Source organism: Lepidochelys olivacea (genome assembly GCF_965140295.1).
Source record: "Lepidochelys olivacea isolate rLepOli2 genome assembly, chromosome: 3".
Taxonomy (NCBI): Eukaryota; Metazoa; Chordata; order Testudines; family Cheloniidae; genus Lepidochelys; species Lepidochelys olivacea.
Genome location: NC_140413.1, coordinates 77509991 through 77533663, shown reverse-complemented (window position 1 = coordinate 77533663; position 23673 = coordinate 77509991). Strand labels below are relative to the sequence as shown.

At 40.0% G+C, this 23673-nt stretch overlaps 1 protein-coding gene across 2 annotated transcripts in view; it reads left to right on the top strand.

Moving 5' to 3' along the window:
• The window catches only part of ASCC3 (activating signal cointegrator 1 complex subunit 3), a 519828-nt gene that overhangs the window by 66829 nt on the left and 429326 nt on the right, over nucleotides 1-23673 (top strand). For both annotated transcript variants that reach the window (XM_084624580.1, XM_084624579.1), the window contains exons 5-8: nucleotides 9086-9206; nucleotides 14643-14850; nucleotides 15485-15626; nucleotides 16249-16374. In XM_084624580.1, coding sequence (XP_084480706.1) covers nucleotides 9086-9206; nucleotides 14643-14850; nucleotides 15485-15626; nucleotides 16249-16374 — 597 coding nt within the window. The remainder of the gene's footprint in view (nucleotides 1-9085; nucleotides 9207-14642; nucleotides 14851-15484; nucleotides 15627-16248; nucleotides 16375-23673) is intronic.

The window sequence follows — 23673 nt, the reverse complement described above, 5'->3', positions numbered from 1 at the left end:
CAGAACAAAACCAAACGTCAAAATATTGCAGCAAAATGCGATTACCTTTCCTCAGCCAGCTCTAATAAGCCGTGTGAATCAGATGCTTGACCTATTTAAATAGTTTTTCTAGGCACTTTCATTTCACCATGGAACAACTAAAATAAGTGTTCCACTCTAGTCAGCTAAATCTGTCTGTTAAAGTTGTATTTAGTACATAAGAACTGTCATGCTGGGTCAGACCAAAGGTCCATCAAGCCCAGTATCCTGTCCTCTGACAGTGGCCAATGGCAGATGCCCCAACGGGAATGAAGAGATGGTTATCAAGTGATCCATGCCCTGTCACTCAATCCCAGCTTCTGGCAAACAGAAGCTAGGGACACCATTCCTGCCCTTCCTGGCTAATAGCCATTGATGGACCTATCTTCCATGAATCTATCTAGCTCCCTTTTGAACCCCGTTATAGTATGGCCTTCACAACACCGTCTGGCAAGGAGTTCCACAAGTGGACAGTGCGTTGCTTGAAAAAATACTTTCTTGTGTTTGTTTTAAACCTGCTGCTAATTTCATTTGGTGGCTGTAAGGGACGGCGGAAGACTTTGTTATGGCCTAGCTAGGGAACTTCCGCTTTCTCGGAGCAGACCCGTCACTGTAGGACATGGATAACCAGCTATAACTGGCTTTAGGCCGGTTCTGTCTGCCCTGTATGGCCCTTTGCCAGTTTGCGGAAAGCCCCTTTAGGAAAGTACCTAATTTTATATTCATGAGCTGTTTGTGTGTACTGCTTATTATGGCTTGCTAGTCACTCCTTCTTTGGACTCCGTCCAAGGCAGCGCTCCGGTGCGCTGGGTTCCCCGCCTCCATGACAGCAACGCTTGGAGTCCCCATTGTGGGTGTGTCACTTACCTTCAATAAAGCCAATAACTTGTTGCTTTGCTGCGTGTGGGCCTCGTTCTTTCGGAGCACTCCTGATAGGCCTGCGGCCTAGCACAGAACAGTGGCCCTTTGTTCTTGTATTATAAGGAGTAAATAACACTTCCTTATTTACTTTCTCTATACCATTCATGATTTTATAGACCTCTATCATATCCCCCCTTAGTCATCTCTTTTCCAAGCAGAAAAGTCCCAATCTTATTAATTTCTCCTCATATGGAAACTGTTCTATACCCCTAATAATTTTTGTTGCCCTCTTCTGAACCTTTTCCAATTCCAGTATATATTTTTTGAGATGGGGTGACCACATCTGCATGCAGTATTCAAGCTGAGGGCGTACCATGGATTTATATAGAGGCAACAAGATATTTTCTATCTTATTATCTATCCCTTTCTTGATGATTCCCAACATTCTCTTTGCTTTTTTGACTGCCGCTGCACATTGAGTGGGTGATTTCAGAGAACTATCCACAATGATTCCAAGATCTTTTTCTTGAGTGGTAACAGCTAATTTAGACCCTATCATGTATGTATAGTTAGGATTATGTTTTTCCATGTGCATTACTTTGCATTTATCAACATTAAATTTCATCTGCCATTTTGTTGCCCAGTCACCCAGTTTTGTGAGATTCTTTTGGAGGTCTTCGCAGTCTGCCTGGGACTTAACTATCTTGGTAGTTTTGTATCATTCCATATTGTATTATTCCATAGTTGCCAGTGCTGTTAGTTTTGTAATGCTCTTGTCAAGGTGAACATCTGCATTTGTGACTTTCTGGAAAAATTGTTGCTATGCCTACTGTAGCTGTTTATAAATTTACTTATCCCAGGATACTAACAGTTATTATGGATGATTGGATTCTGACCACAGTCAAAAAATTACTTTCACCTTTTAATGGATGTTTTGCAAGAACTGTCACTTGCTTTCTTTCATTTCTAACTAAATATTTGTCCCTGCCACAAGATGAAATTGGTATTTGTCTCCTAGTAACAAAGTTTTTTGGTATCTCCATTTTTTTTTTCTTTGTGGGGATCTGGGATTTGTATTGCATAGTACTGATTCAGGCATCTGTGCAGTACCTTTATAGATAATCACTCAGTAGTGCCAAAATAGCTGGCAGCTTACGTTGGAACTGCACCTACTCTCAATGCTGGGAAAAATGGCAAGTGTGATGGCACACTAACTTTAGAGGTTTTTCAATGTTTATAATCCGCTGATCCCTAGGATAGTGCTGGGGATACTTCATGGTAGAACGAGTCACATTACTGATAACAGAACAACTTTTCCTCTAGTTTAAGTAGGTCTTTAGGGCTTTCTTTTTAAAAGGTCATTTGCACTTTGGCACTCTGCTTTTTCAGCTGAGTTTGAGAGATTTCTAATTCTGATGGTCTATAGGCTCAACATGCTGCTGGGTTAATCTTGTGCCTATATTATTTCTCGTACACATATATTCAGTACTCCTGGGGGAATTCTGTATCAAAAATTAAATTCTGCTCACAATGTTTTAAAATTCTGCATGTTTTATTTGTCAAAATAACACAATATAATCACTCTGGTTTCAATTATTTCGGTAATTTATTTAAACTACAATACAATGGATGGAGAATGAGTGGGGAGCATTGAAGGAAATCCCCAACCCCCCTTGCCTAATAGTAATGTGGCTAGGTTTGACCCTTTATTCTAGTTATTAATCAACAAATACATGCAGCCATATGCTCAGTGTTACATCACAGGCAACTGAAGAGCAAGTGAGGGCTGGGGAATCAAACTCACAATTTATATTGGCTACTGACCATCTCCAGAAAGGTCAGTAGCAAACTGTTCAATAGAGCACATTTTGATGGGAAATTTTCCAGTCAAAAAATTTAGACCAGATCTAATCACGAAAGCACCATAAGCATTTATAGGGCCATACTGTCCATTACACCCCTCTGGCAATGTGAAGGAGCTTTAAAACTTTAACACCTGTTTTATACTCCTGGAGGAATTAACAAAAGCAATGGGAACAATTCACTAAGCAGGCAGGCTGCTACATTCTGCTCTGCCTGAGGGGATAGAGCCTATTCCATGCCTACCGCCTCAGAAACACCCTGAAGCCCTGCCCCTCCATGCTGAGCATGCTGCAATAGCAAGCAAGAAGGACAGTGTCTGTCTATCTGTGTCTCTCGCACGACTGCCCAGCGCCCTCCTGTCCCTCTCCCCTCCCCCCCGCCCTGTGGTGACTTACCTCTCTACCAGCTGCTCCAGGCGCCCAAGCCACCCTGCCTGTGCTTCCGGTGAGGGTCACATGATCACTCTTGCAGCTTCCCTTTGCTTTCCTTTCAGAAATAATTTTTCTGCAGGAAAGCAAAGAAATCTGCGTACAACATGAACTCTGCATACGCGCAGTGATGCAGAATTTCCCCAGGAGTGATTCAGATTTCTAATTTGTTTTATTGGTTAGTAGTTAATGTTAGAAGAATGTCTCCCTTTGCTTATCTTCAACAAGAATTCTAAGTATTAGAACTTTCTGTAGACTTTGATGGATCTGTTAGCATCTTATTGTCAAATACAGCAAGATATTTTCTTGTGGATTTGTTGAAGAAGCTGGAGACACCTTTGAAACAAATCTTTTAAAATTGTTCTGAGACACATTATTCCATTGGATGACTGTCAGAAGGACACTGAAAAAGGGTATTTATTGAGAGCAAAAGGTATTAGGAAATAAAATGTGTTACTTCTTTCTACTTATATTGGATAGTATCTCATATAAGTCTTGTACTGTAAGTCAAAACAGTCTGTCCAGTTTTTCTGTAACTGATTAATTTATGGTGGTTTCAGTTAAACTTACATCAATTTAGGGAAAGTTTCATATGCAAGGAAGTCTACAGAATGCAGCTTTGTCTAAATCATCTAAGAAACGTTATCACTGTATTTTTACCCAGGTTGTCATCCATTAAATTGCAAAGTGTTCCTTAAGTTCTTTTTTTATTTAAATTCTGTATTTGAGATAGTGTTAAGTGTGATGAGAGTAAAAGTTATTTGTTACAGGAGTATACCCTTCCCTCCACTTCAAATAACTCCAAAAAGAAAAGGAGTACTTGTGGCACCTTAGAGACTAACATTTATTTGAGCATAAGCTTTCGTGAGTGAGCTGTAGCTCATGAAAGCTTATGCTCAAATTAGTTAGTCTCTCTAAGGTGCCACAAGTACTCCTTTTCTTTTTGCGGATACAAACTAACACGGCTGCTACTCTGAAACCTTTAAATAATTTGTATTTTTTGGGGGGAAGGCATTATGTGCTTTATAAATTACATAATTACCTATGGATATGGAAATACAGACCAACCAAGGGGCAAAAGCCCCTGTGTTGAAGGGGCAATATTAAAAAAGAGAAAGGGGTTCTTAATAGGTTGGGTAAAAGATACTGCAGTCAGTTGATAAAATTTTCATAATCAAGCTCTGGTAGAGATACCAACATATATTTTTTTGTTCATTTCTTTATTCTGATATTTGTTTTTTAACAAAGTAGTGTTCTTCTACACCTCATCAACCCCAAATTTAGATTAGTTCCAGGTTACAGTCACTTTCCAGACTTAGGGCTTTCGATTAATGGCAGTTAACTCATGCGATTAACTCAAAAAATTAACTATGATTTAAAAAATTAATTGTGATTAATTGCACTTTTAAACAATAGAATACCAATTGAAATTTATTAAATTTTTTGGATGTTTTTCTACGTTTTCAAATATATTGATTTCTACTACAACACAGAATAAAAAGTGTACAGTGCTCACTTTATATTATTTTTATCACAAATATTTGCACTGTAAAAATAATCAACAAAAGGAATAGTATTTTTCAATTCACCTCATACAAGTACTGTAGTGCAATCTCTTTATCATGAAAGTGTAACTTAGAATTATAGAATCCTAGAGTATCAGGGTTGGAAGGGACCTCAGGAGGTCATCTAGTCCAACCCCCAGCTCAAAGCAGGACCAATGCCCAACTAAATTATCCCAGCCAGGGCTTTGTCAAGCCTCACATTAAAAACTTCCAAGGAAGAAGATTCCACCACCTCCTTAGGTAATGCATTCCAGTGCTTCACCATCCTCCTAGTGAAATTTTTTTTCCTAATATCCAACCTAAACCTCCCCCACTGTAACTTCAGACCATTACTCCTTGTTCTGTCATCTGCTACCGGGGAGAACTGTCTAGATCCATCCTCTTTGGAACCCCCTTTCAGGTAGTTGAAAGCAGCTATCAAATCCCCCCTCATTCTTCTCTTCCGCAGACTAAACAATCCCAGTTCCCTCAGGCTCTCCTCATAAGTCATGTTTTCCAGTCCCCTAATTATTTTTGTTGCCCTCCACTGGACGTTTTTCAATTTTTCCACATCCTTCTTGTAGTGTGGGGCCCAAAACTGGACACAGTACTCCAAATGAGGCCTCACAGTGTCGAATAGAGGGGAGTGATCGCGTCCCTCGATCTGCTGGCAATGCCTCTACTTATACATCCCAAAATGCCATTGGCCTTCTTGGCAACAAGGGCACACTGTTGACTCCTATCCAGCTTCTCATCCACTGTAACCCCTAGGTCCTTTTCTGCAGAACTGCTGCCGAGCCATTCGGTCCCTAGTCTGTAGCGGTGCATGGGATTCTTCCGTACTAAGTGCAGGACTCTCTGCACTTGTCCTTGCTGAACCTCTTCAGATTTCTTTTGGCCCAATCCTCTAATTTGTCTAGGGCCCTCTGTTCCCTACCCTCCAGCGTATCTACCTCTCCTCCCAGTTTAGTGTTATTTGCAAACTTGCTGAGGGTGCAATTCACGCCATCCTCCAGATCCTTAATGAAGATATTGAACAAAACCGGCCTCAGGACCGATCCTTGGGGCACTCCCCTTGATACCAGCTGCCAACTAGACATGGAGCCATTGATCACTACCCGTTGAGCCTGACTATCTAGCCAGCTTTCTATCCACCTTATAGTCCATTCATCCAGCCCATACTTCTTTAACTTGCTGGCAAGAATACTGTGGGAGACCGTGTCAAAAGCTTTGCTAAAGTCAAGGAGCAACACGTCCACTGCTTTCCCCTCATCCACAGAGCCAGTTATCTTGTCACAGAAGGCAATTAGATTAGTCAGGCATGACTTGCCCTTGGTGAATCCATGCTGACTGTTCCTGATCACTTTCCTCTCCTCTAAGTGCTTCAGAATTGATTCCTTGAGGACCTGCTGCCTGATTTTTCCAGGGACTGAGGTGAGGCTGACTGGCCTGTAGTTCCCCGGATCCTCCTTCTTCCCTTTTTTAAAGATGGGCACTACATTAGCCTTTTTCCAGTCGTCCGGGACCTTCCCTGATCGCCAAGAGTTTTCAAAGATAATGGTCAATGGCTCTGCAATCACATCCGCCAACTCCTTTAGCACTCTCGGATGCAGTGCATCCGGCCCCATGGACTTTTGCTTGTCCAGCTTTTCTAAATATTCCCAAACCACTTCTTTCTCCACAGAGGGCTGGTCACCTCCCCCCCATGCTGTGCTGCTCAGTGCAGCAGTCTGGGAGCTGATCTTGTTCATGAAGACAGAGGCAAAAAAAGCATTGAGTACATTAGCTTTTTCCACATCCTCTGTCGCTAGGTTGCCTCCCTCGTTCAGTAAGGGGCCCACACTTCCCTTGACTTTCTTCTTGTTGCTAACATACCTGAAGAAACCCTTCTTGTTACTTTTAACCTCTCTTGCTAGCTGCAACTCCAAGTGTGATTCGGCCTTCCTGATTTCACTCCTGCATGCCCGAGCAATATTTTTATACTCCTTCGTGGTCGTTTGTCCAATTTTCCACTTCTTGTAAGCTTCTTTTTTGTGTTTAAGATCAGCAAGGATTTCACTGTGGAGCCAAGCTGGTCACCTGCCATATTTACTATTCTTTCTACACATCAGGATGATTTGTCCCTGTAACCTCAATAAGGATTCTTTAAAATACAGCCAGCACTCCTGGCCTCCTTTTTCCCCTCATGTTGTTCTCCCAGGGGATTCTGCCCATCAGTTCCTGAGGGAATCAAAGTCCTGCTTTTCTGAAGTCCAGGGTCCATATTCTGCTGCTCTTTCTTCCTTGTGTCAGGATCCTGAACTCGACCATCTCATGGTCACTGCCTCTCAGGTTCCCTTACAAATGCAGATTTTTTTTTTTGTTACATAACTACACTCAAAAACAAAACAATGTAAAATTTAGTTCCTGCAATTCCATTCAGTCCTACTTCTTGTTCAACCAATTGCTAAGACAAACAAGTTTGTTTACATTTACGGGAGTGTCGTAAATATAAAGGGAAGGGTAAACCCCTTTGAAATCCCTCCTGGCCAGGGGAAAGCTCCTCTCACCTGTAAAGGGTTAAAAAGCTAAAGGTAACCTCGCTGGCACCTAACCAAAATGACCAATGAGGAGACAAGATACTTTCAAAAGCTGGGAGGAGGGAGAGAAACAAAGGGTCTGTGTGTCTGTCTGTAGTCTGTCTATATTCTGTCTTGGCTAGGGATAGACCAGGAATGGAGTCTTAGAACTTTTAGTAAGTAATCTAGTTAGGTACATGTTAGCCATTTAAAAAAATCATAATCTGAGAAAAGAACTGTGCTGAATAGAATAACTATTTCTGTCTGTGTGTCTTTTTTGTAACTTAAGGTTTTGCCTCGAGGGGTTCTCTATGTTTTGAATCTAATTACCCTGTAAGGTATCTACCATCCTGATTTTACAGGGGGGATTTCTTTATTTCTATTTACTTCTATTTTTATTAAAAGTCTTCTTGTAAGAAAACTGAATGCTTTTTCATTGTTCTCAGATCCAAGGGTTTGGGTCTGTTGTCACCTATGCAAATTGGTGAGGCTTTTTATCCAACATTTCCCAGAAAAGGGTGTGTGTGCAAGTGTTGGGAGGATTGTTCATTGTTCTTAAGATCCAAGGGTCTGGGTCTGTAGTCACCTAGGCAAATTGGTGAGGCTTTTTACCAAACCTTGTCCAGGAAGTGGGGTGCAAGATTTTGGGAAGTATTTTGGGGGGAAAGATGCATCCAAACAGCTCTTCCCCAGTAACCAGTATTAGTTTGGTAGCGGCCAATCCAAGGACGACGGGTGGAATATTTTGTACCTTGGGGAAGTTTTGACCAAGCTGGTAAAGATAAGCTTAGGAGGTTTTTCATGCAGGTCCCCACATCTGTACCCTAGAGTTCAGAGTGGGGGAGGAACCTTGACAGGGAGATACTGCTGACTGGACTTATGACTCATTTTCCTCTTTACACTCCCAAAAAGATCATGACGGCAGGTTGCTCCTATCTGGAAACAGGGAGTATCCAGTCTCCATTGAAAGAAAGGGGTAGTCTGATCAAGAAAGGGAGTGATTTTTAATAATTCTTAATAAGTCTGCTAATGGGCATGTTGATCTCCGTGATATCTTTTAATGCAATATGGAAAAACGTGGATACTTTCCTTGGGCCTGATAGAAAGCCCACTGAAGTAAGATTCTTTTCATTTACTTCAATGGCATTTGGATCAGACCCAGAAGGCAACATGGCAGACAGCAAAAAAATCTGAGGCATTGCATATAAGACCCAATGACCAAAACAGAGAGATTGAGGAGAAACATAGGGCTTTTGTTACATTAGAAAAGTCAACACCAAGTAGAACTTGCTGTGCAGAAAAGAGAATACATAATTCATGACTTACTATTAGGGCCAGATCTGCCACCGTATCTCACATAGAGTAATACAGTACTCCACGTTGTCCCATTGAAGAAAATTGGACAAACTGTGGTGTAAGATACTTCTTAGTGCAAGTGTGGCAGGGTCTAGTGTTCCTTTGATCAGGTGTCCTCTTTCCCCTGTGAATTTAAGTTGGCTCTATTTATCCCTGGCGAGGTAGGGGAATTTTGTGGCCAGAACAATTCCTAATCCTCTCTCCCTCTCTTTGGATTTATATTGCCACTCATCATAAAATGTGAGTGCTTTCTGTTCTAAAATTGACAGAAGTAGTGAAAGCACAGGATGAATACGAGGTGTGACCTATTTTGGACAATTACTTTTGTTTAAATCTCCAACAAATACAGTGTTACCCAGGGCAAAATTATTATAGACTCTTAGTTTATAAACTCTTGTTCTAATTTGTGGAAAAATGTTTTAGGAGCATGATCTTTTTGTTTTCTATTTTTCCTTAGTTATTTGAGCTGTTAGGCCCTGAGGGCTTTGAACTCATAGAGAAACTCCTACAGAATAGGACTATGATTGTGGAGAGATCTCTGTCCTGGCCAAATGATTACAAGCTGCAGTCTCTACAAGGTAAGAAACTGTTGAAATCTTTTCAAAATCAATAGAAGTCAGAGTTTTTGTTTTAAACTGTCTGATTAGATAAATCAAACAAGTTTTCTTTATCCCATTAAAAAGTTTTCACTATATGAATATATTGAAGAAGGGAGCATGCTTTGCTTGCCTCTAATTTTGAATTAAAAAAATAGTCTTTCGTTTTACTCTCTAGTGCTCATTTTTTACCATAGACATTGTGTTGGTCCTTCTTCACCAGATTGTCATTCAGCTGAGTCGATGTTTGGTTATTCTTCTTGTTGCTTTCACCGCATGCTCCTATTGCTCAAATACAAGTCACAGGAGAGTAGTACCTTTGCATTATAGCCACCATTCAAAAGAATGATGTGTGAAGAAAGGTCAAGGTGGCATACAGGGATTTGTTTTTATAAAGTACATTGCCTTGCATTATAAATAATTAATTTTAAATCAGTGTTATAAAGTAAAGAAAAAATGTCTGAGCACTCAGGAAAGGCAATAATCCAGGCTATGATACTGACTCCACCCAAACTTTCATGGGACAATTATGGTAGAAATGGCAGAAAAGCAAGAGACTGAGCCAGCCGGCTCCTGTAGAAGTTCCCCAACTGTACGGAGGTTCCAAGCCGCCACCTTATTTATCTTCCTTCAGCTCCTTCCTCACCTTTCACCTCTATTGCAAGGAGTACAGAAAATTGCTATCTGGTAAAGGCTAAGCAGGTGACATGCTTTGATTGCGGCTACTAATTGGCTAAGAACTGTGCACAGTGCTATGCTGTCCTAAAACATCTGATTGTTTTTGTTACCCTGTTTTCCCCCATCTTCCCACTTGTTTCTCACCCTCATGTCATATCTTTTTTTTAAATTGGAAACTATATAGAATGGAAACATTCATTTTGTATATGCCCACACGGTATACAGTAGAATGGGGGCCTAACCTGCTTGAGGCCTTCAGGTCCCCCGGCAATATAAAGTTAATGACTGTGCTGCTCAGTTGAGAACCCACCTAGTGATCTGCTGGTTAAAGACTTGGGAGCAGGAAAAGATATCTCAGCTGAAAAAAAGTAGAGCAATCTGCCAAGACATCAATGGTTTTTCCAATTCCCTGAAGGCATTATCAACAGCACAGACAGTGGAGACACTACTAACTGTCCTGCAGAACCTACATGTAGCAGCTCTCTCAGGCCACCAGGAGAAGCTGATGGTTAGATTGGTGAGAGAGAAGCTGCTTATGCCTGGGCTTCTTGCACACTACCTATATCAGTTCACTTGTTACCGAGTCAGTTACAACAGTCGGAAGCAGTACTTGTTTGACTGTACTGCAGATTATATTAATAAATGTGTGCCCAAAGTGTCCATCCAGAGATCCCAGTATGCCAGGAGTTGCCAAGAAATTTAAACTGAAGGATTTGGCAAGATGACCAGTTGGAGAAGGTGTTTTCACTCCTCTTTTTAGAATGGGAAACCCATGAATAGGATCATTACAATTAACTTAACCAGCGGTAAATTGCTTGTGGTTTCAGTTTTACAAATCCTAAATAGAAAGTTTTGCTAGCCTGTAAAACTTATGGCTGACAGTAGTAGACTGCAGAGCGGTGGTAGTTAGAGAAGAGTGGATTTATGTCACAATGTATGACAGCCTTGTGGAGTTGGTAACCCATGTGGACTCTCAAATGGTCAGGGGATACTGTGTTTTTCCTCAGTGTTCAATCTTTAGGTTGCGTGTTAGATTAAAGCCTGAGTGTGTAGAAAATATTTTTGTGCCAGTTAATTTAATTGTCTCCCAATACACTAATCGCAAATATGAAGGAATTTTTTGGCAATAGGGTGGGCGGCACATAGGGAATGTGTGCACAGCCTGTGGCAGCAAGCCTCTCAGTCTGGGTTGAGTGACTCGGGCTTGCGGGACTTGCCCTATTGCACTAAAAATAGCTGTGTAGATTTTGCAGCTCAGGCTGGAGATCAGGCTCTGAAGTTTAGGGAGGTGAGTGGGTTCTGAGCCCAAGATCCAGCCTGACCCTTAACTTCAATATGCTGTCTACACAGCTATTTTTAGCATGGTAGCGCAAGTCCTGGGAGCCTGAGTCGTCAACCTGAGCTGGGAGAAGGCATCTGCAGACTGGACCTTCTAGATCTTCCCAGAAAAAAGAATGGCAATAGGTGGAACATGTGAGAAGGGCCCATAAGGGTGGTCTACAGTTTTTCAATGTTAATATTTAAATAACAGAATTTTAAACATTGTTTGGTGCAGAGAGCCACTCTGGATAAATATGGCATCACAGTCATGTTTGGAAACAAATTTTTTTTCCGTCTGCAGTATCCATTAGAATTCCTTTCTCTGCTTCTGAAACACAGCTATGCGTAGTATGAATACAGTTTATGGCAATGGAACGTGACAGTGAAGAGTGGGCTGTTCTGGGTTTTGCAAATGCATCGTGGGAATTTGTCTCAGATGAATTCCTAGTCCCGCCCCCAGTTTACCAAAATGCGTTTTTCAAAGGTTGGCCTTAGTTTTATATTTGCAGAATTTAAAATTTGAGGAGTCAGTTGTAAGTTGGAAAAATTGTTGAAAGCAAATATGAGATATGAGGAATTGTAATTGTATTTAATAATTTCAGACCCAATTTACCTAAAATCATTTTCCTTTTGAAAGTTACATTTTAAATGAAAACAACTCTAGCAGAACATTGATTAAAAAATGTATACCACTGTATTAAAAAAGCAACCATCAAAGAAACTAAATCCAATCTGTAGATCACTAAACACCTAACATGGATAGATTTTTTCCAGTCCAGGCATACCTAATATTTCCTGTTGATTAAATCTGTTGATGCCAAAATATTTCTTTACAGAAGAATAACCGTGTTAAATCAAGATGAGTCTATATTTTAACTGTACGTGTCTGATGTTTCTGTCAGAGTGGCATAGTCAATATTGCACTGGACTGTGACCTAGAACAGTGGTTTCCAACCTTTTCTCTGCCATGGCACGCCTTGAGACCTTGAATTATTTTGAGGCACAACACCATATTGTCTCTAAATGAACTCATGAATATTCACGAGCCAATCCAGAACAAGGCTGGCAGATTTAAAATCAAAACAACCATAACAGCTAACGTTAGATCACAATCTGTCTTTTTTGTGCCAGAATTAACATTTTCAACGGTGGAAACTAACTAACAAACATTAAAACTCAGCCTGTTTTCTTCCAGAGTTCTTATACTCACTGGAGAAAGTGACATCCAGCCCCCACCTTCCCAGTTCAACCCCACCCCTGACCTCTACTTCTCCTCCTGGGGTTCTTCCCTTCTCCCAACCCTGGGGGACTGCAGCGGAATACCCACTTCCCTTCCAGGCTGTGTGGGAGTGGTGGCTCCAGAGGCTCATGCATAATATTTGAAAGAGGCCTTGTCCCGGAGAGCAAAAGTACAGAATGCAATCTGGCGCCGACACTAATTCAAATACAAGGCAAAGGTTTTTTTGTTCTCATTCTCACATGTAGTTTTTCAAAATATTCTACAGCACGCCTGTTCAGGCCTGATGGCACACAGGTTGGGAAGTACTGAACTAGGAGACCTGGGTTCTATTCCTGACTCTGCCATTAACCAGCTGCTTGACTTTGGCCACGTCACATTACCTTTCTTGGATCAGTTTCCCTATTTGTTAAATGGGGATAATAATACTGACCTAATTTATATTAAAAAAAAAATCTATAAAAATAAATAATAAATAAAAAATTTATGGTTTTATAGATTGTGGCCAACATTTCCAAACCTGGGTGTCTAAAGTTAAGCTCTTAAACTGATATTTACGCATCTAAATAAAACGGTCTGAATGTTTTTCAGAAGTGGTGAGCACTTGCAAATTTACCTGAAGTCCATGTAAACTGCAGGTGTTTTGGCAGCTTTCATTTACAGCAGGGCCAACGTTTTCAAAAGTGAGGGCCTACAGTTAGGAACCCAAGGCTATATTTAAGAGTTTAAATAGGTAGGTTGATTTTTCAAAAGTAATGACTGCTTAACAGCCTCTGTTCTCTTGAAAGAGAGCTATTAATCTATCTATTCTACAGTCTTTGAAATCAGGTAATTTTTTTAGGTGCTTAAATGTAGACTTAGGAACCTGAATTGTAGGCTCTCACTTTGAAAATAATAGCCCTCATGCCTAAATATTTATTCAGAAGTCTAACTGTAGGCACCTAGATTTGAAAACTCTGGCCTGCTTGTATCATAAAATAAGTTCCAGACTTCTATGCTAGGAACATCACCAGTTTTCTACCTACCACTGGTCTATATAACCTAATAGCTATGTTGGAAGAATCACCATTTTCCTTAGTGTATATATGTGAACTATGTAAGACTACTTTAAGTATCCCTCCCTTTGACTATACACAGCTAGCTGCCTCCTTTCTAATGTGATGTAAGTGGAGTATTTGAGCATGTTTTAGAGTAAAATGTCTGATATGATGTATTTGCACAGCACCAACATGTGCATGGTGCTTTATAGATAAGTCAAGTAACAGGCTCTGCCCTGAGGATTTCAGTCTGAATTAAACTTAATACAGTGAGAGATGGCAATAGATACAGGAAGGATGAGGATTACAACAGTAAGAGTTTGAGAAGTGATTAATATAATGTGTGTATCTTGACAGTTTCTGTTTAATGAATCATAACATCAGACTTATCTAATACAGATATTGAGAGAAGTTGGGGCTTAGTCTTTTGGATATCAGTGTAGGTGGAAGGTATATGCTGCAAAACTTTTACCCCATCAGAATTTAACTCCTGGGTTTAGTTGTTGAAGCTGAATAATCTTCTGCAGAGCCAGAATAACCCAACCCCCATGCTCGGAGACACAGACTGCTTAGGGAAATAATACATTGTGTTGGGTCTGTAACCAGTAGAACATCTATTATGCAGTGCAGCTACATTGGCTGGTACATTGGGAAGAGGCAGACAAAGGCGCCAACCAGTTTCCACTCCGATCTGCCCACTTCAGGCATTGGGTTGTGGGGGAGGAGTTGTTAGAAATTTTGAGGATCTTGCTTACTCTGATGGCATGGATATATGTCTTAGGGTAACAAGGGAGTAATTTTCAACCCTGTACACCCATTCACCATCATGCTAGGTGTTTCACAATTTGGCCCCAAGTGCTGTTGAATGAAGAATTATGTAGTTGAAGACATGAAGTGAAGCATAATATTTTCCTAATGATAATGTTTAAATTGTTTTCTCTCTGGGGCATGGGCTGTCTTTTTCATTGTGTTTTGAAAGAACCTAGCACATTTGCAAACTAAATAATGCTACACAATTTTAAGCATTAGTAATCTGTCACAACTTGTGTTATATTTTCAAAAAAATTAACGCCTTTTTAAAATCATTTAGAAAAATAAGTCAGTCTCTAATGTTCACAGAGAGCCATATCTGTTTCCGTGTTGCAGAACAGTGTAAAAAACTCGTAGGGGACAACACTAAACCCAATTATGGTTGTCAAGTCACAATTCAGTCTGAACAAGAAAAGCTGTTAATGAAACAATATCGTCGGGAGGAAAAACGAATTGCCAGACGAGAAAAACGAGCTGGGGAAGATGGAGAAAGTTTTGGAGAAGGACTAATGTCCTTTGATCCCAAGGAGCTGCGGATGCAAAGGTAATAAATGCCAAAAGTTGAAAAATGCTTGTGCTGTAATTGCAACTTTAATGTATCATAATCATTTATTTTCTTTTAGTTCACCTTTGGCGATTAGATGATTCTCACTTCAAGTCACGTCTTATTACAAGTCTAGAATTTTTTTTATATGAAAACCTTATTTTCTGGGATAAGAAAGCAGTCATCTGCTTAATTAGAATCTTCTTGGTCTCACCCACATGGGTTAGAGATGTAGATTAGGGAGATAAGCCATCTTCCTTGAGTGCTGTGTACACACCACTAGCTTAAGATTTATGAAGTCTGTACCAAATGTTTCAAAACTCCTTCTCCCCCATCCCCCAGATTAATGGGGATTGTTTCCCATGTTGTCATGTAAAAGTGGAGTCGGGGGGAGGGAAGGCAAGCAAAAAAAGGCATTGCCTTTGGTATTGAGAAAAACAGCAGTTGGTGTTTTAAATATGGAGAATCCTAAATTTTGGTGCACATTATGTACCTGGGAGTGAGAAGAACAAAAACATCAATAAGAACATTCTGTTACTATGATATTAACATACTGTGTTTGTTTGTTTGGTTTTTTTTGGGCAAGGTAGGCCTATGATTGGCAGAATTACTTCAGTTATTTTTCTCCTTACAGAGAACAATCACTTCTGAATGCTCGAAGTGTGCCGGTCCTAAGCAGGCAGAGAGAGATGAACTTTGAAAAAATTCATTATCCACATGTTTATGATTCCCAGGCTGAAGCTATGAGAACATCAGCATTCATTGGGGGTGCAAAGGTATACCTTTGCTATATGACCTTTTCTCAACAATGCATTTATCCTAGTAAATAATATGCAGCTGGGTTTCTTTTGTTACGTCAGATGTTTTACTGCTAATTGAAGCACTGTACCAAATTTTGCTTCTGCAAATGGTTGAGTATTTTCAAATACTTTATTTTTACTTAGACAATAATCTTCCTCCTGATGGGTTCGTTTTCACTTCCATGGAGACTTACGTCTTTATGTATTTTTTTTTCTTCCTTAGTTGAATTGATTCTTAAAAAATGTACACTTCCTGAAAATCCAGGCTTTTAATAATTTCCTCTCCTTAAATTTAATTAGACCTATCATTTTTAACAGGAAACAAGTATTGTCTAATTCATCTCAGTTTTATGAACCAACCTCTGGATAGTAAAATGCTTGTGGTTTTTTCCCCCCATTTTTTGATTCTGTTGCCACCTGTACAAGTAATAAACATATAGGGATTTTTCTAACTTCAAGTTCAGTCACGTTAGTTGTTAACTATGTATATGGGAGGACAAGAGATAAATCATTGGTCACTCAATTCATTATTTCTAGCATATTTTAATGCCATTTTTTCTTTCTCCCAGTAACTTTTTTTTTTTTCAAATTGTTACAGATGCTTCTACCGGAGGCGATCCAGAGAGAAAACAACAAAATGTATGAAGAAGTAAAGATCCCCCATAGTGAACCAATGCCTGTTGGCACTGAGGAAAAAATAGTTTATATCAAAGACTTAGATGAGGTGAGTAAACCACTTGAAAAGGTAATTAAATGATAGTTTTCTTATTTTTTATAATTACTTGTTTGAAGATACGTTAATACTGAATTTTGCAATGATCTGTGATCCTTTTAAAGTTTTATTTAATAGGTTGTATTTAAATGTTAATATTACAAGGAAGTACTACTCGTGAAAGCACAGGACTCAGTCAGTAATTTAGAGCTGTCATTCCATGCTAAAAAAAGCAACAAAACTACTGAATCAGGAGTACAATATAGTTGGTTACTGATTCAATTAAAATGTGGCTGTCACTTGTAGTGTCAATGGTAACATTAACAATGCTCCTGATTGGATTAAGGTCCTATTGAAATGTCCACTCACAGTTCTATGTGACTGTCAGTAAATCACTTAGCTTCTCTTTGCATCAGTATCCATGTTAGTTTAAAAAAATATTTAATTGAATCACAAGGATGTTGTTGTGAGATGTTCCTCATAAACAGTGGAAGACTGTTCTGGAATCTCAGTGACAATACCTTCAGAATTCAAACTAACTATGAAAACAACAAGGATTCCGCTGGCACCTTAAAGACCAACAGATTTATTTGGGCATAAGCTTTCGTGGGTAAAAAAAACACTTCTTCAGATGCAGGCATTATATACCGACACAGGAAGAGAAGGGAGTTCTCATAAGTGGAGAACCAGTGTCCACAGGGCCAATTTGATCAGGATGGATGTAGTCCACTCCCAATAATTGAGGAGGAGGTGTCAATTCCAGGAGAGGCAAAACTGCTTTTGTAGTGAGTCAGCCACTCCCAGTCCCTATTCAAGCCCAAATTAATGGTGTTAAATTTGCAAATGAATTTTAGTTCTGCAGTTTCTCTTTGAAATCTGTTTCTGCAGTTTTTTTTGTTCAAGTATAGCTACTTTTAAATCTGTTATAGAATGTCCAGGAAGATTGAAGGGTTCTTGTCATAAATATAAAGGGAAGGGTAAACCCCTTTGAAATCCCTCCTGGCCAGGGGAAAGCTCCTCTCACCTGTAAAGGGTTAAGAAGCTAAAGGTAACCTCGCTGGCACCTGACCAAAATGACCAATGAGGAGACAAGATACTTTCAAAAGCTGGGAGGAGGGAGAGAAACAAAGGGTCTGTGTCTGTCTGTATGCTGGTTTCTGCCAGGGATAGACCAGGAATGGAGCCTTAGAACTTTTAGTAAGTAATCTAGCTAGGTATGTGTTAGATTATGATTTCTTTAAATGGCTGAGAAAAGAATTGTGCTGAATAGAATAACTATTTCTGTCTGTGTATCTTTTTTGTAACTTAAGGTTTTGCCTAGAGGGGTTCTCTATGTTTTTGAATCTAATTACCCTGTAAGATATCTACCATCCTGATTTTACAGGGGGGATTTCTTTATTTCTATTTACTTCTATTTTTTATTAAAAGTCTTCTTGTAAAAAACTGAATGCTTTTTCATTGTTCTCAGATCCAAGGGTTTGGGTCTGTGGTCACCTATGCAAATTGGTGAGGCTTTTTATCCAAACCTTGTCCAGGAAGTGGGGTGCAAGGTTTTGGGAAGTATTTTGGGGGGAAGGACGCGTCCAAACAGCTCTTCCCCAGTAACCAGTATTAGTTTGGTGGTGGTAGCGGCCAGTCCAAGGATAACGGGGGTAATATTTTGTACCTTGGGGAAGTTTTGACCTAAGCTGGTAAAGATAAGCTTAGGAGGTTTTTCATGCAGGTCCCCACATCTGTACCCTAGAGTTCAGAGTGGGGGAGGAACCTTGACAGTTCTCCTACTGGCTTTTGTATGTTACCATTCCTGATGTCCAATTTCTGTCCATTTATTCTTTTACGTAGGGACTGTCCGGTTTGGCCAATGTACATGGCAGAGGGGCATTGCTGGTACATGGTGGCATATATAACATTAGTAGACATGCTGGTGAATGAGCCCCTGATGGTGTGGCTGATGTGGCTGGGTCCTCTGGTGGTGTCGCTAGAGTAGATATGGGGACAGAGTAGGCAATAAGGTTTGCTACAGGGATTGGTTCCTGGGTTAGTGTTTCTGTGGTGTGATGTGTAGTTGCTGGTGAGTATTTGCTTCAGGTTGGGGGGCTGTCTGTAAGCGAAGACTGGCCTGCCTCCCAAGGTCTGTGAGAGTGAGGGATCATCTTCCAGGTTAGGTTGTAGTTCATTGATAATGTGAAAATATAACTGAAAAGATCTTCTTTGTTAATAGGATGCCAAAAAGTTGACCTTTCTGTATTATCAATTGGTAGAGTATATACAGTATTGGAAATATTATTGGAAAAGTTACTGAAGTGGCATATTGTATATATCCTTTGGAAATAAAGTACTACAGTTTTTGAAAAGGATAACAAAATTGAGCTAATGGAACATGCAGCTTTATGCCCACTGCTAGCTGAGGGAATGGTGAATTATGTTAAACATAGTGTGAGGACCAAAAAAATGCCACCATGGCGAAACAACGAAGTAAAAGAAGTGGTTAGAGGCAAAAAGGCATCCTTAAATCCTATCGAGGAAAATAGAAAGAATCATAAACTCTGGAAAGTCAAGTGTAAAAGTATGATTAGGCAGACCAAAAAAGAATTTGAAGAGAAACTAGCTGAAGACTCAAACTAATCACAATTTTTTTTTAAGTACATCAGAAGCAGAAAGCCTGCCAAACAATCAGTGAGGCCACTGAAGATAAGGCCATTGCAGAGAAGCTAAATTAATTCTCTGCATCAGTCTTAACTGTAGAGGCTGTGAGGGAGATTCGCACACTTGAGACATTCTTTTTAGGTGACAAATCTGAAGAACTGTCCCAGAGTGAGATACTGATAGAGGAGGTTTTGGAACAAATTTATAAATGAAACAGTAATAGGTCACCAGGACCAGATGGTATTCATCTAAGAGTTCGGAAGGAACTCAGCTATGGAATTGCAGAACTACTGAGTGTGATATGTAAATTGTCACTTAAATCAGCTTTTGTACCAGATGATTGGATGATAGTTAATGTGTCCCCAACTTTTAAGAAGGCTCCAGAAGTGATGATGGCAGTTACAGGTTGGTAAGCATAACTTCAGTACCAGGCCAATTAGTTGAAACTATAGTAAAGAACAGAATTATCAGAGACCGAGATGAACATGATTTATTGGGGAAGAGTCACATGGCTTTTGTAAAGGAAAATCTTGCCTCACCAGTCTATTAGAATTCTTTGAGTGGGTCAACAAGTATGTGGACAAGAGTGATCCAGTGGCTATAGTGTACTTTCAGAAAGCTTTTGACAAGATCCCTTACCAAAGGCTCCTAAGCAATGTAAGCAGTCATGCAATAAGAGGGAAGGTCCTCTGATGGATCAGGAACAAGTTAAAAGACAGAAAACAAAGGGGTCGGAATTAAATGGTCAGTTTTCAGAATGGAGAGAGGTAAATAGTGGTGTTCCCCAAGAGTCTGTACTGGGACCAGTGCTGTTCAACATATTCAAAAATAATCTGGAAAAAGGGGTGAACAGTGAGGTGGCAAAATTTGCAGATGATACAAAACTACTTAAGATAGTTAAGTCCAAAGCGGATTGTGAAGAGTCACCATGAGATCTCTCAAAACTGGGTGACTCGGCAACAAAATGGCAGATGAAATTCACTGTTGATAAGTGCAAAGTAATGCACATTGTAAAATGTAATTCCCAACTATACATAAAAATTGATAGATTCTAAATTCGCTGTTACCATTCAAGAAAAATATCTTGAAGTCATTGTGGGTAATTTCTGGCTGTAAAAAGAAAGGTAACAAGGAGAAACACCTAAGTAAACCAAGTATATCTACTTCTCTGAATCCTAGTGCTGATAAATCTCATAAACCTGAGGCAAAGGGAGAGAAAATGATCTTGAGTGCGAATTTAGAAACGGTCCGATTTGTCTCTTGGCAGGAAAGAAATTGTTTTAGGGCACACCCCAGTGTAACAGATGTGGGACCCCCCCTACCCCCCCCCCCCAAAAAAAGTGCATCATCCCTCTCAATGGACAAACACGTCAAAGTATGTATTGGAAAAGTGGGATATTGTGGCCTTTTGGCTTTTCCTGTTTTTTAAATTGTTCTAGGTTGTACTTTTAATGTTTTGTAAATACATTTACCTATTCCATGATCTATCTTAAAGTATATTTCAAATCAAATTCATTAAATATGTAGCATTTAAATCTGCCACAATGCATACAGAACACTGCCATCTGATAATGGATGGAGAGGTTGTGAGTGATTAGTTTGCTGTTTATGTATTGTGCATGCAGCTATCTCTGCTAAAACATCCAGTTAATGTTAACTCCATCCTCCCTCCTCTCACTCAACTGTTTTATGTTGTCTCTTTAGACTGTCGCTTAATATATATGTGTACAATGGCTAGATCCCTGTCCTAGTAAGCCTGCTAGGTATTACAATAATAGATGGTAACCTAGACAAGAGGAATTCTTGAGTGTTATTTTTGAGGCACAAGTACTTTAGCTTGAGAAAAAATTCTTTAACCAATCTTATTCTAGGACTAAAAGTGTATGTCCGAAATGGTATAAAGGGGCAAATACTCACACCCTTACTCAGTAGAATATGGGGCTTCTCACAGAGTGAGGTGCTGTTTAACTAGATGAAGGGTCATGAAAAATCTGCTAAAAGTTGGCAAGCAATGCAATGAAAACTTGATAAAGGGGGATGACTGTTCACAAATTACTCGAATGCTTTTGAAGTTGGACCCTAGAGGATTTTTTTTTTAAAACCTATTATAAAACTGGTTGTAGTTAAAAAGCTTTGTTTGATACGTTTTGGAATAAATGAGAGAGCATGTATGTGGAAACTTAAATTAGTTTCTTTCTTTATATATAAGGTAGAACTTTAATGTATACTTGAAAATACAAGTTCCCTAAAGATACGCACCTATTAAAAGGAAAAATTAAATGCTCTGAAATATTTGCATAATTGAATAATTTCAGGGCTCATTTATTTTAAATGTGTTATATGTTTTGAAATCCGGAAACAGTTTTCATTAGATAGTTAATTCTAGTTGAGCTCATTTATCTGAAATATTATGAACGTCTCTCAGAATTTTAGAACTTCTATTGGAGAATTACAAATTTGCAGAAAGGGTTTAGCTTTGTGCTTTGGATAAGATTTTTCACTGGAGAAAGTTTTATGCTGAATACTGATATTAAAAATGTCACATTTTATGGCTGCAGTAGCTCAATTTTTCTCTCCATTTATGCTGTCAGCCACTTGAAAAATATGGCAGTAGGTAGTATCAGCCAAGATTACAAAATAATATGGTGAGATTCTAATTTTAGCTGGCTTCTCTTGTAAAGAGGTTGTGTGTGTGTATGCATGCAAGAGTTTAAGATATTCCTGAAATGTTCTGAGTAAGAACACTAGATTAATTCTCTTCTCCTCTTAACCCTCAGAACAGAGGTGGGCAAACTGCAGCCCACAGGCCACATTCGGCCCGCAGGACCATCCTGTCCCTGAGCTCCTGGCCAGGGAGGCTAGTCCCCAGCCCCTCCCCAGCTCTTCTCTTCCTCCCCATGCCCCGCTGCAGCCACGCTGCCAGCGCTCTGGGTGGCGGGGCTCTGTGCTCATGCAGGGCAGCGTGGCAGCATGTCTGGCTCCGGCCGGGCGGCACAGCTGCCAGACATGCCGCTCTGAGTGGCATGGTAAGGGGGCAGGGGCCGAGGAGTTGGATATGGGGCAGGAGGTTCTGGGGAAGGGGAAGCCGTCAGGGGACAGGGAGCAGGGGGTGGTTGGATGGGGGTGAGGTTCGAGGTGGGGGTGGTCAGGGGATGGGGAACAGGGGGTCGTTGGATAGGGCAGAGTTTCTGGTGGGGGGACATAGGGGATGGGGTCCCAGGGGGCGGTTGGGGGGGGTCCTGGGAGGGGGCAGTCGGGGCAAGGAGTCGGGGGGGTTGTATGGGTGGTGGGTTCTGAGGGGGGCAGGCAGGGGCTGGGAAGTGGGAGGGGTCAGATAGGGGGCAGGGGCCAGGCTGTTTGGGGAGGCACAACCTTCCCTACCCGGCCCTCCGTACAGTTTTGCACCCCAGTGTGGCCCTTGGGCCAAAATATTTGCCCACCCCTGCTTTAGAAGATAACTGTACAATCTTTCCATGGTATACATTGGAGGAAAACCAAAAAAAATTCAAGACTTGCTATCTTCAAGTGTACGTGTGGTTTTCACTCATTATGGTGAATGAGTACTGCTCCTATTGAAGCGAATAGCAAAACTCCATTTATCTCAATTGTGCAGGATCAGTCTTTCTCTGTGTGTGTGTGTGTGTGTGTGTATTTGATTTTTATTTATTTAAGGAAAAACTCTCTTTTAAGATCACTATCATTTGTTACAGTAGTAATATACAAAATTCAGGACTTTCTATTTTCAAGCACATATACATGAATACCACTCATTTTTTTAATATATAAAATAGAAAGTCCTGGATTTAGTTTATTACTACTGTGATAAACTGTAGTGATCTTAATAAAGTTTTTCCTTAAATAAATAAAAATCAAATTTTAAATAACAAAACCAAACTAAAACACCTTTCTGTAGGGAAAAAAATGTTTTCACTTTTCCATATTCTCCTAGCAACCATTCAGAATATTCAAATTTACTTTTATTATTTTTTAACCTCTGAATTAGCTATAGTTTTAAGGGGAGATTATCTCTGGTTAAAGGGATAAGAAAGGAAGAAGTTGGCTAGAAGAACACACAGACATAGGCAGTCTATCATACTGTAAATACTAGAAATGTTATGCCCAAATCCCAAAGAGATCATTCAGTTAAGTATGGTTTTTACAGCCTTTATATTTCTCAATTTTCCCTGAAATATAGCATGTAAGAAAACTGAGCTTTGGCAGTTGCGTGGCCAGTCAGGAAAGGTCTGACAAGATCTCTGTTTTTGGATAAGGGAAGGGGAAGTTAGATCTTTTACATATATTTCTGGGACAGTTCACTCTGGGACCATGTCTCTGTGTCTAACTACCTTTTAAATATACTAGCTTGGGCCTTAGGTCTGTGGAAATAAAGTTAATTTTTCCTGACTTAATTACCAGTGATCTACAAAGATCTACAAAACCCAGAATGTTATCCATATCTTGGCTGGGAGACACCAATTCCAATCCAGTCAATGAGCAAACTTTTGTTTGCCCCAAGTTCCATGATCTTTGAGTTATTGATTTGGTGTGCTTGCCTGGTGTGAAAAGACTGAAATTTATGTGCTGATGTGGGAAATTTGCAGTTGAATTTACTACTGAGCTTCCGTTATAATCTTCTGTAAGCGACTCCTTTCTACAATGGTAGCG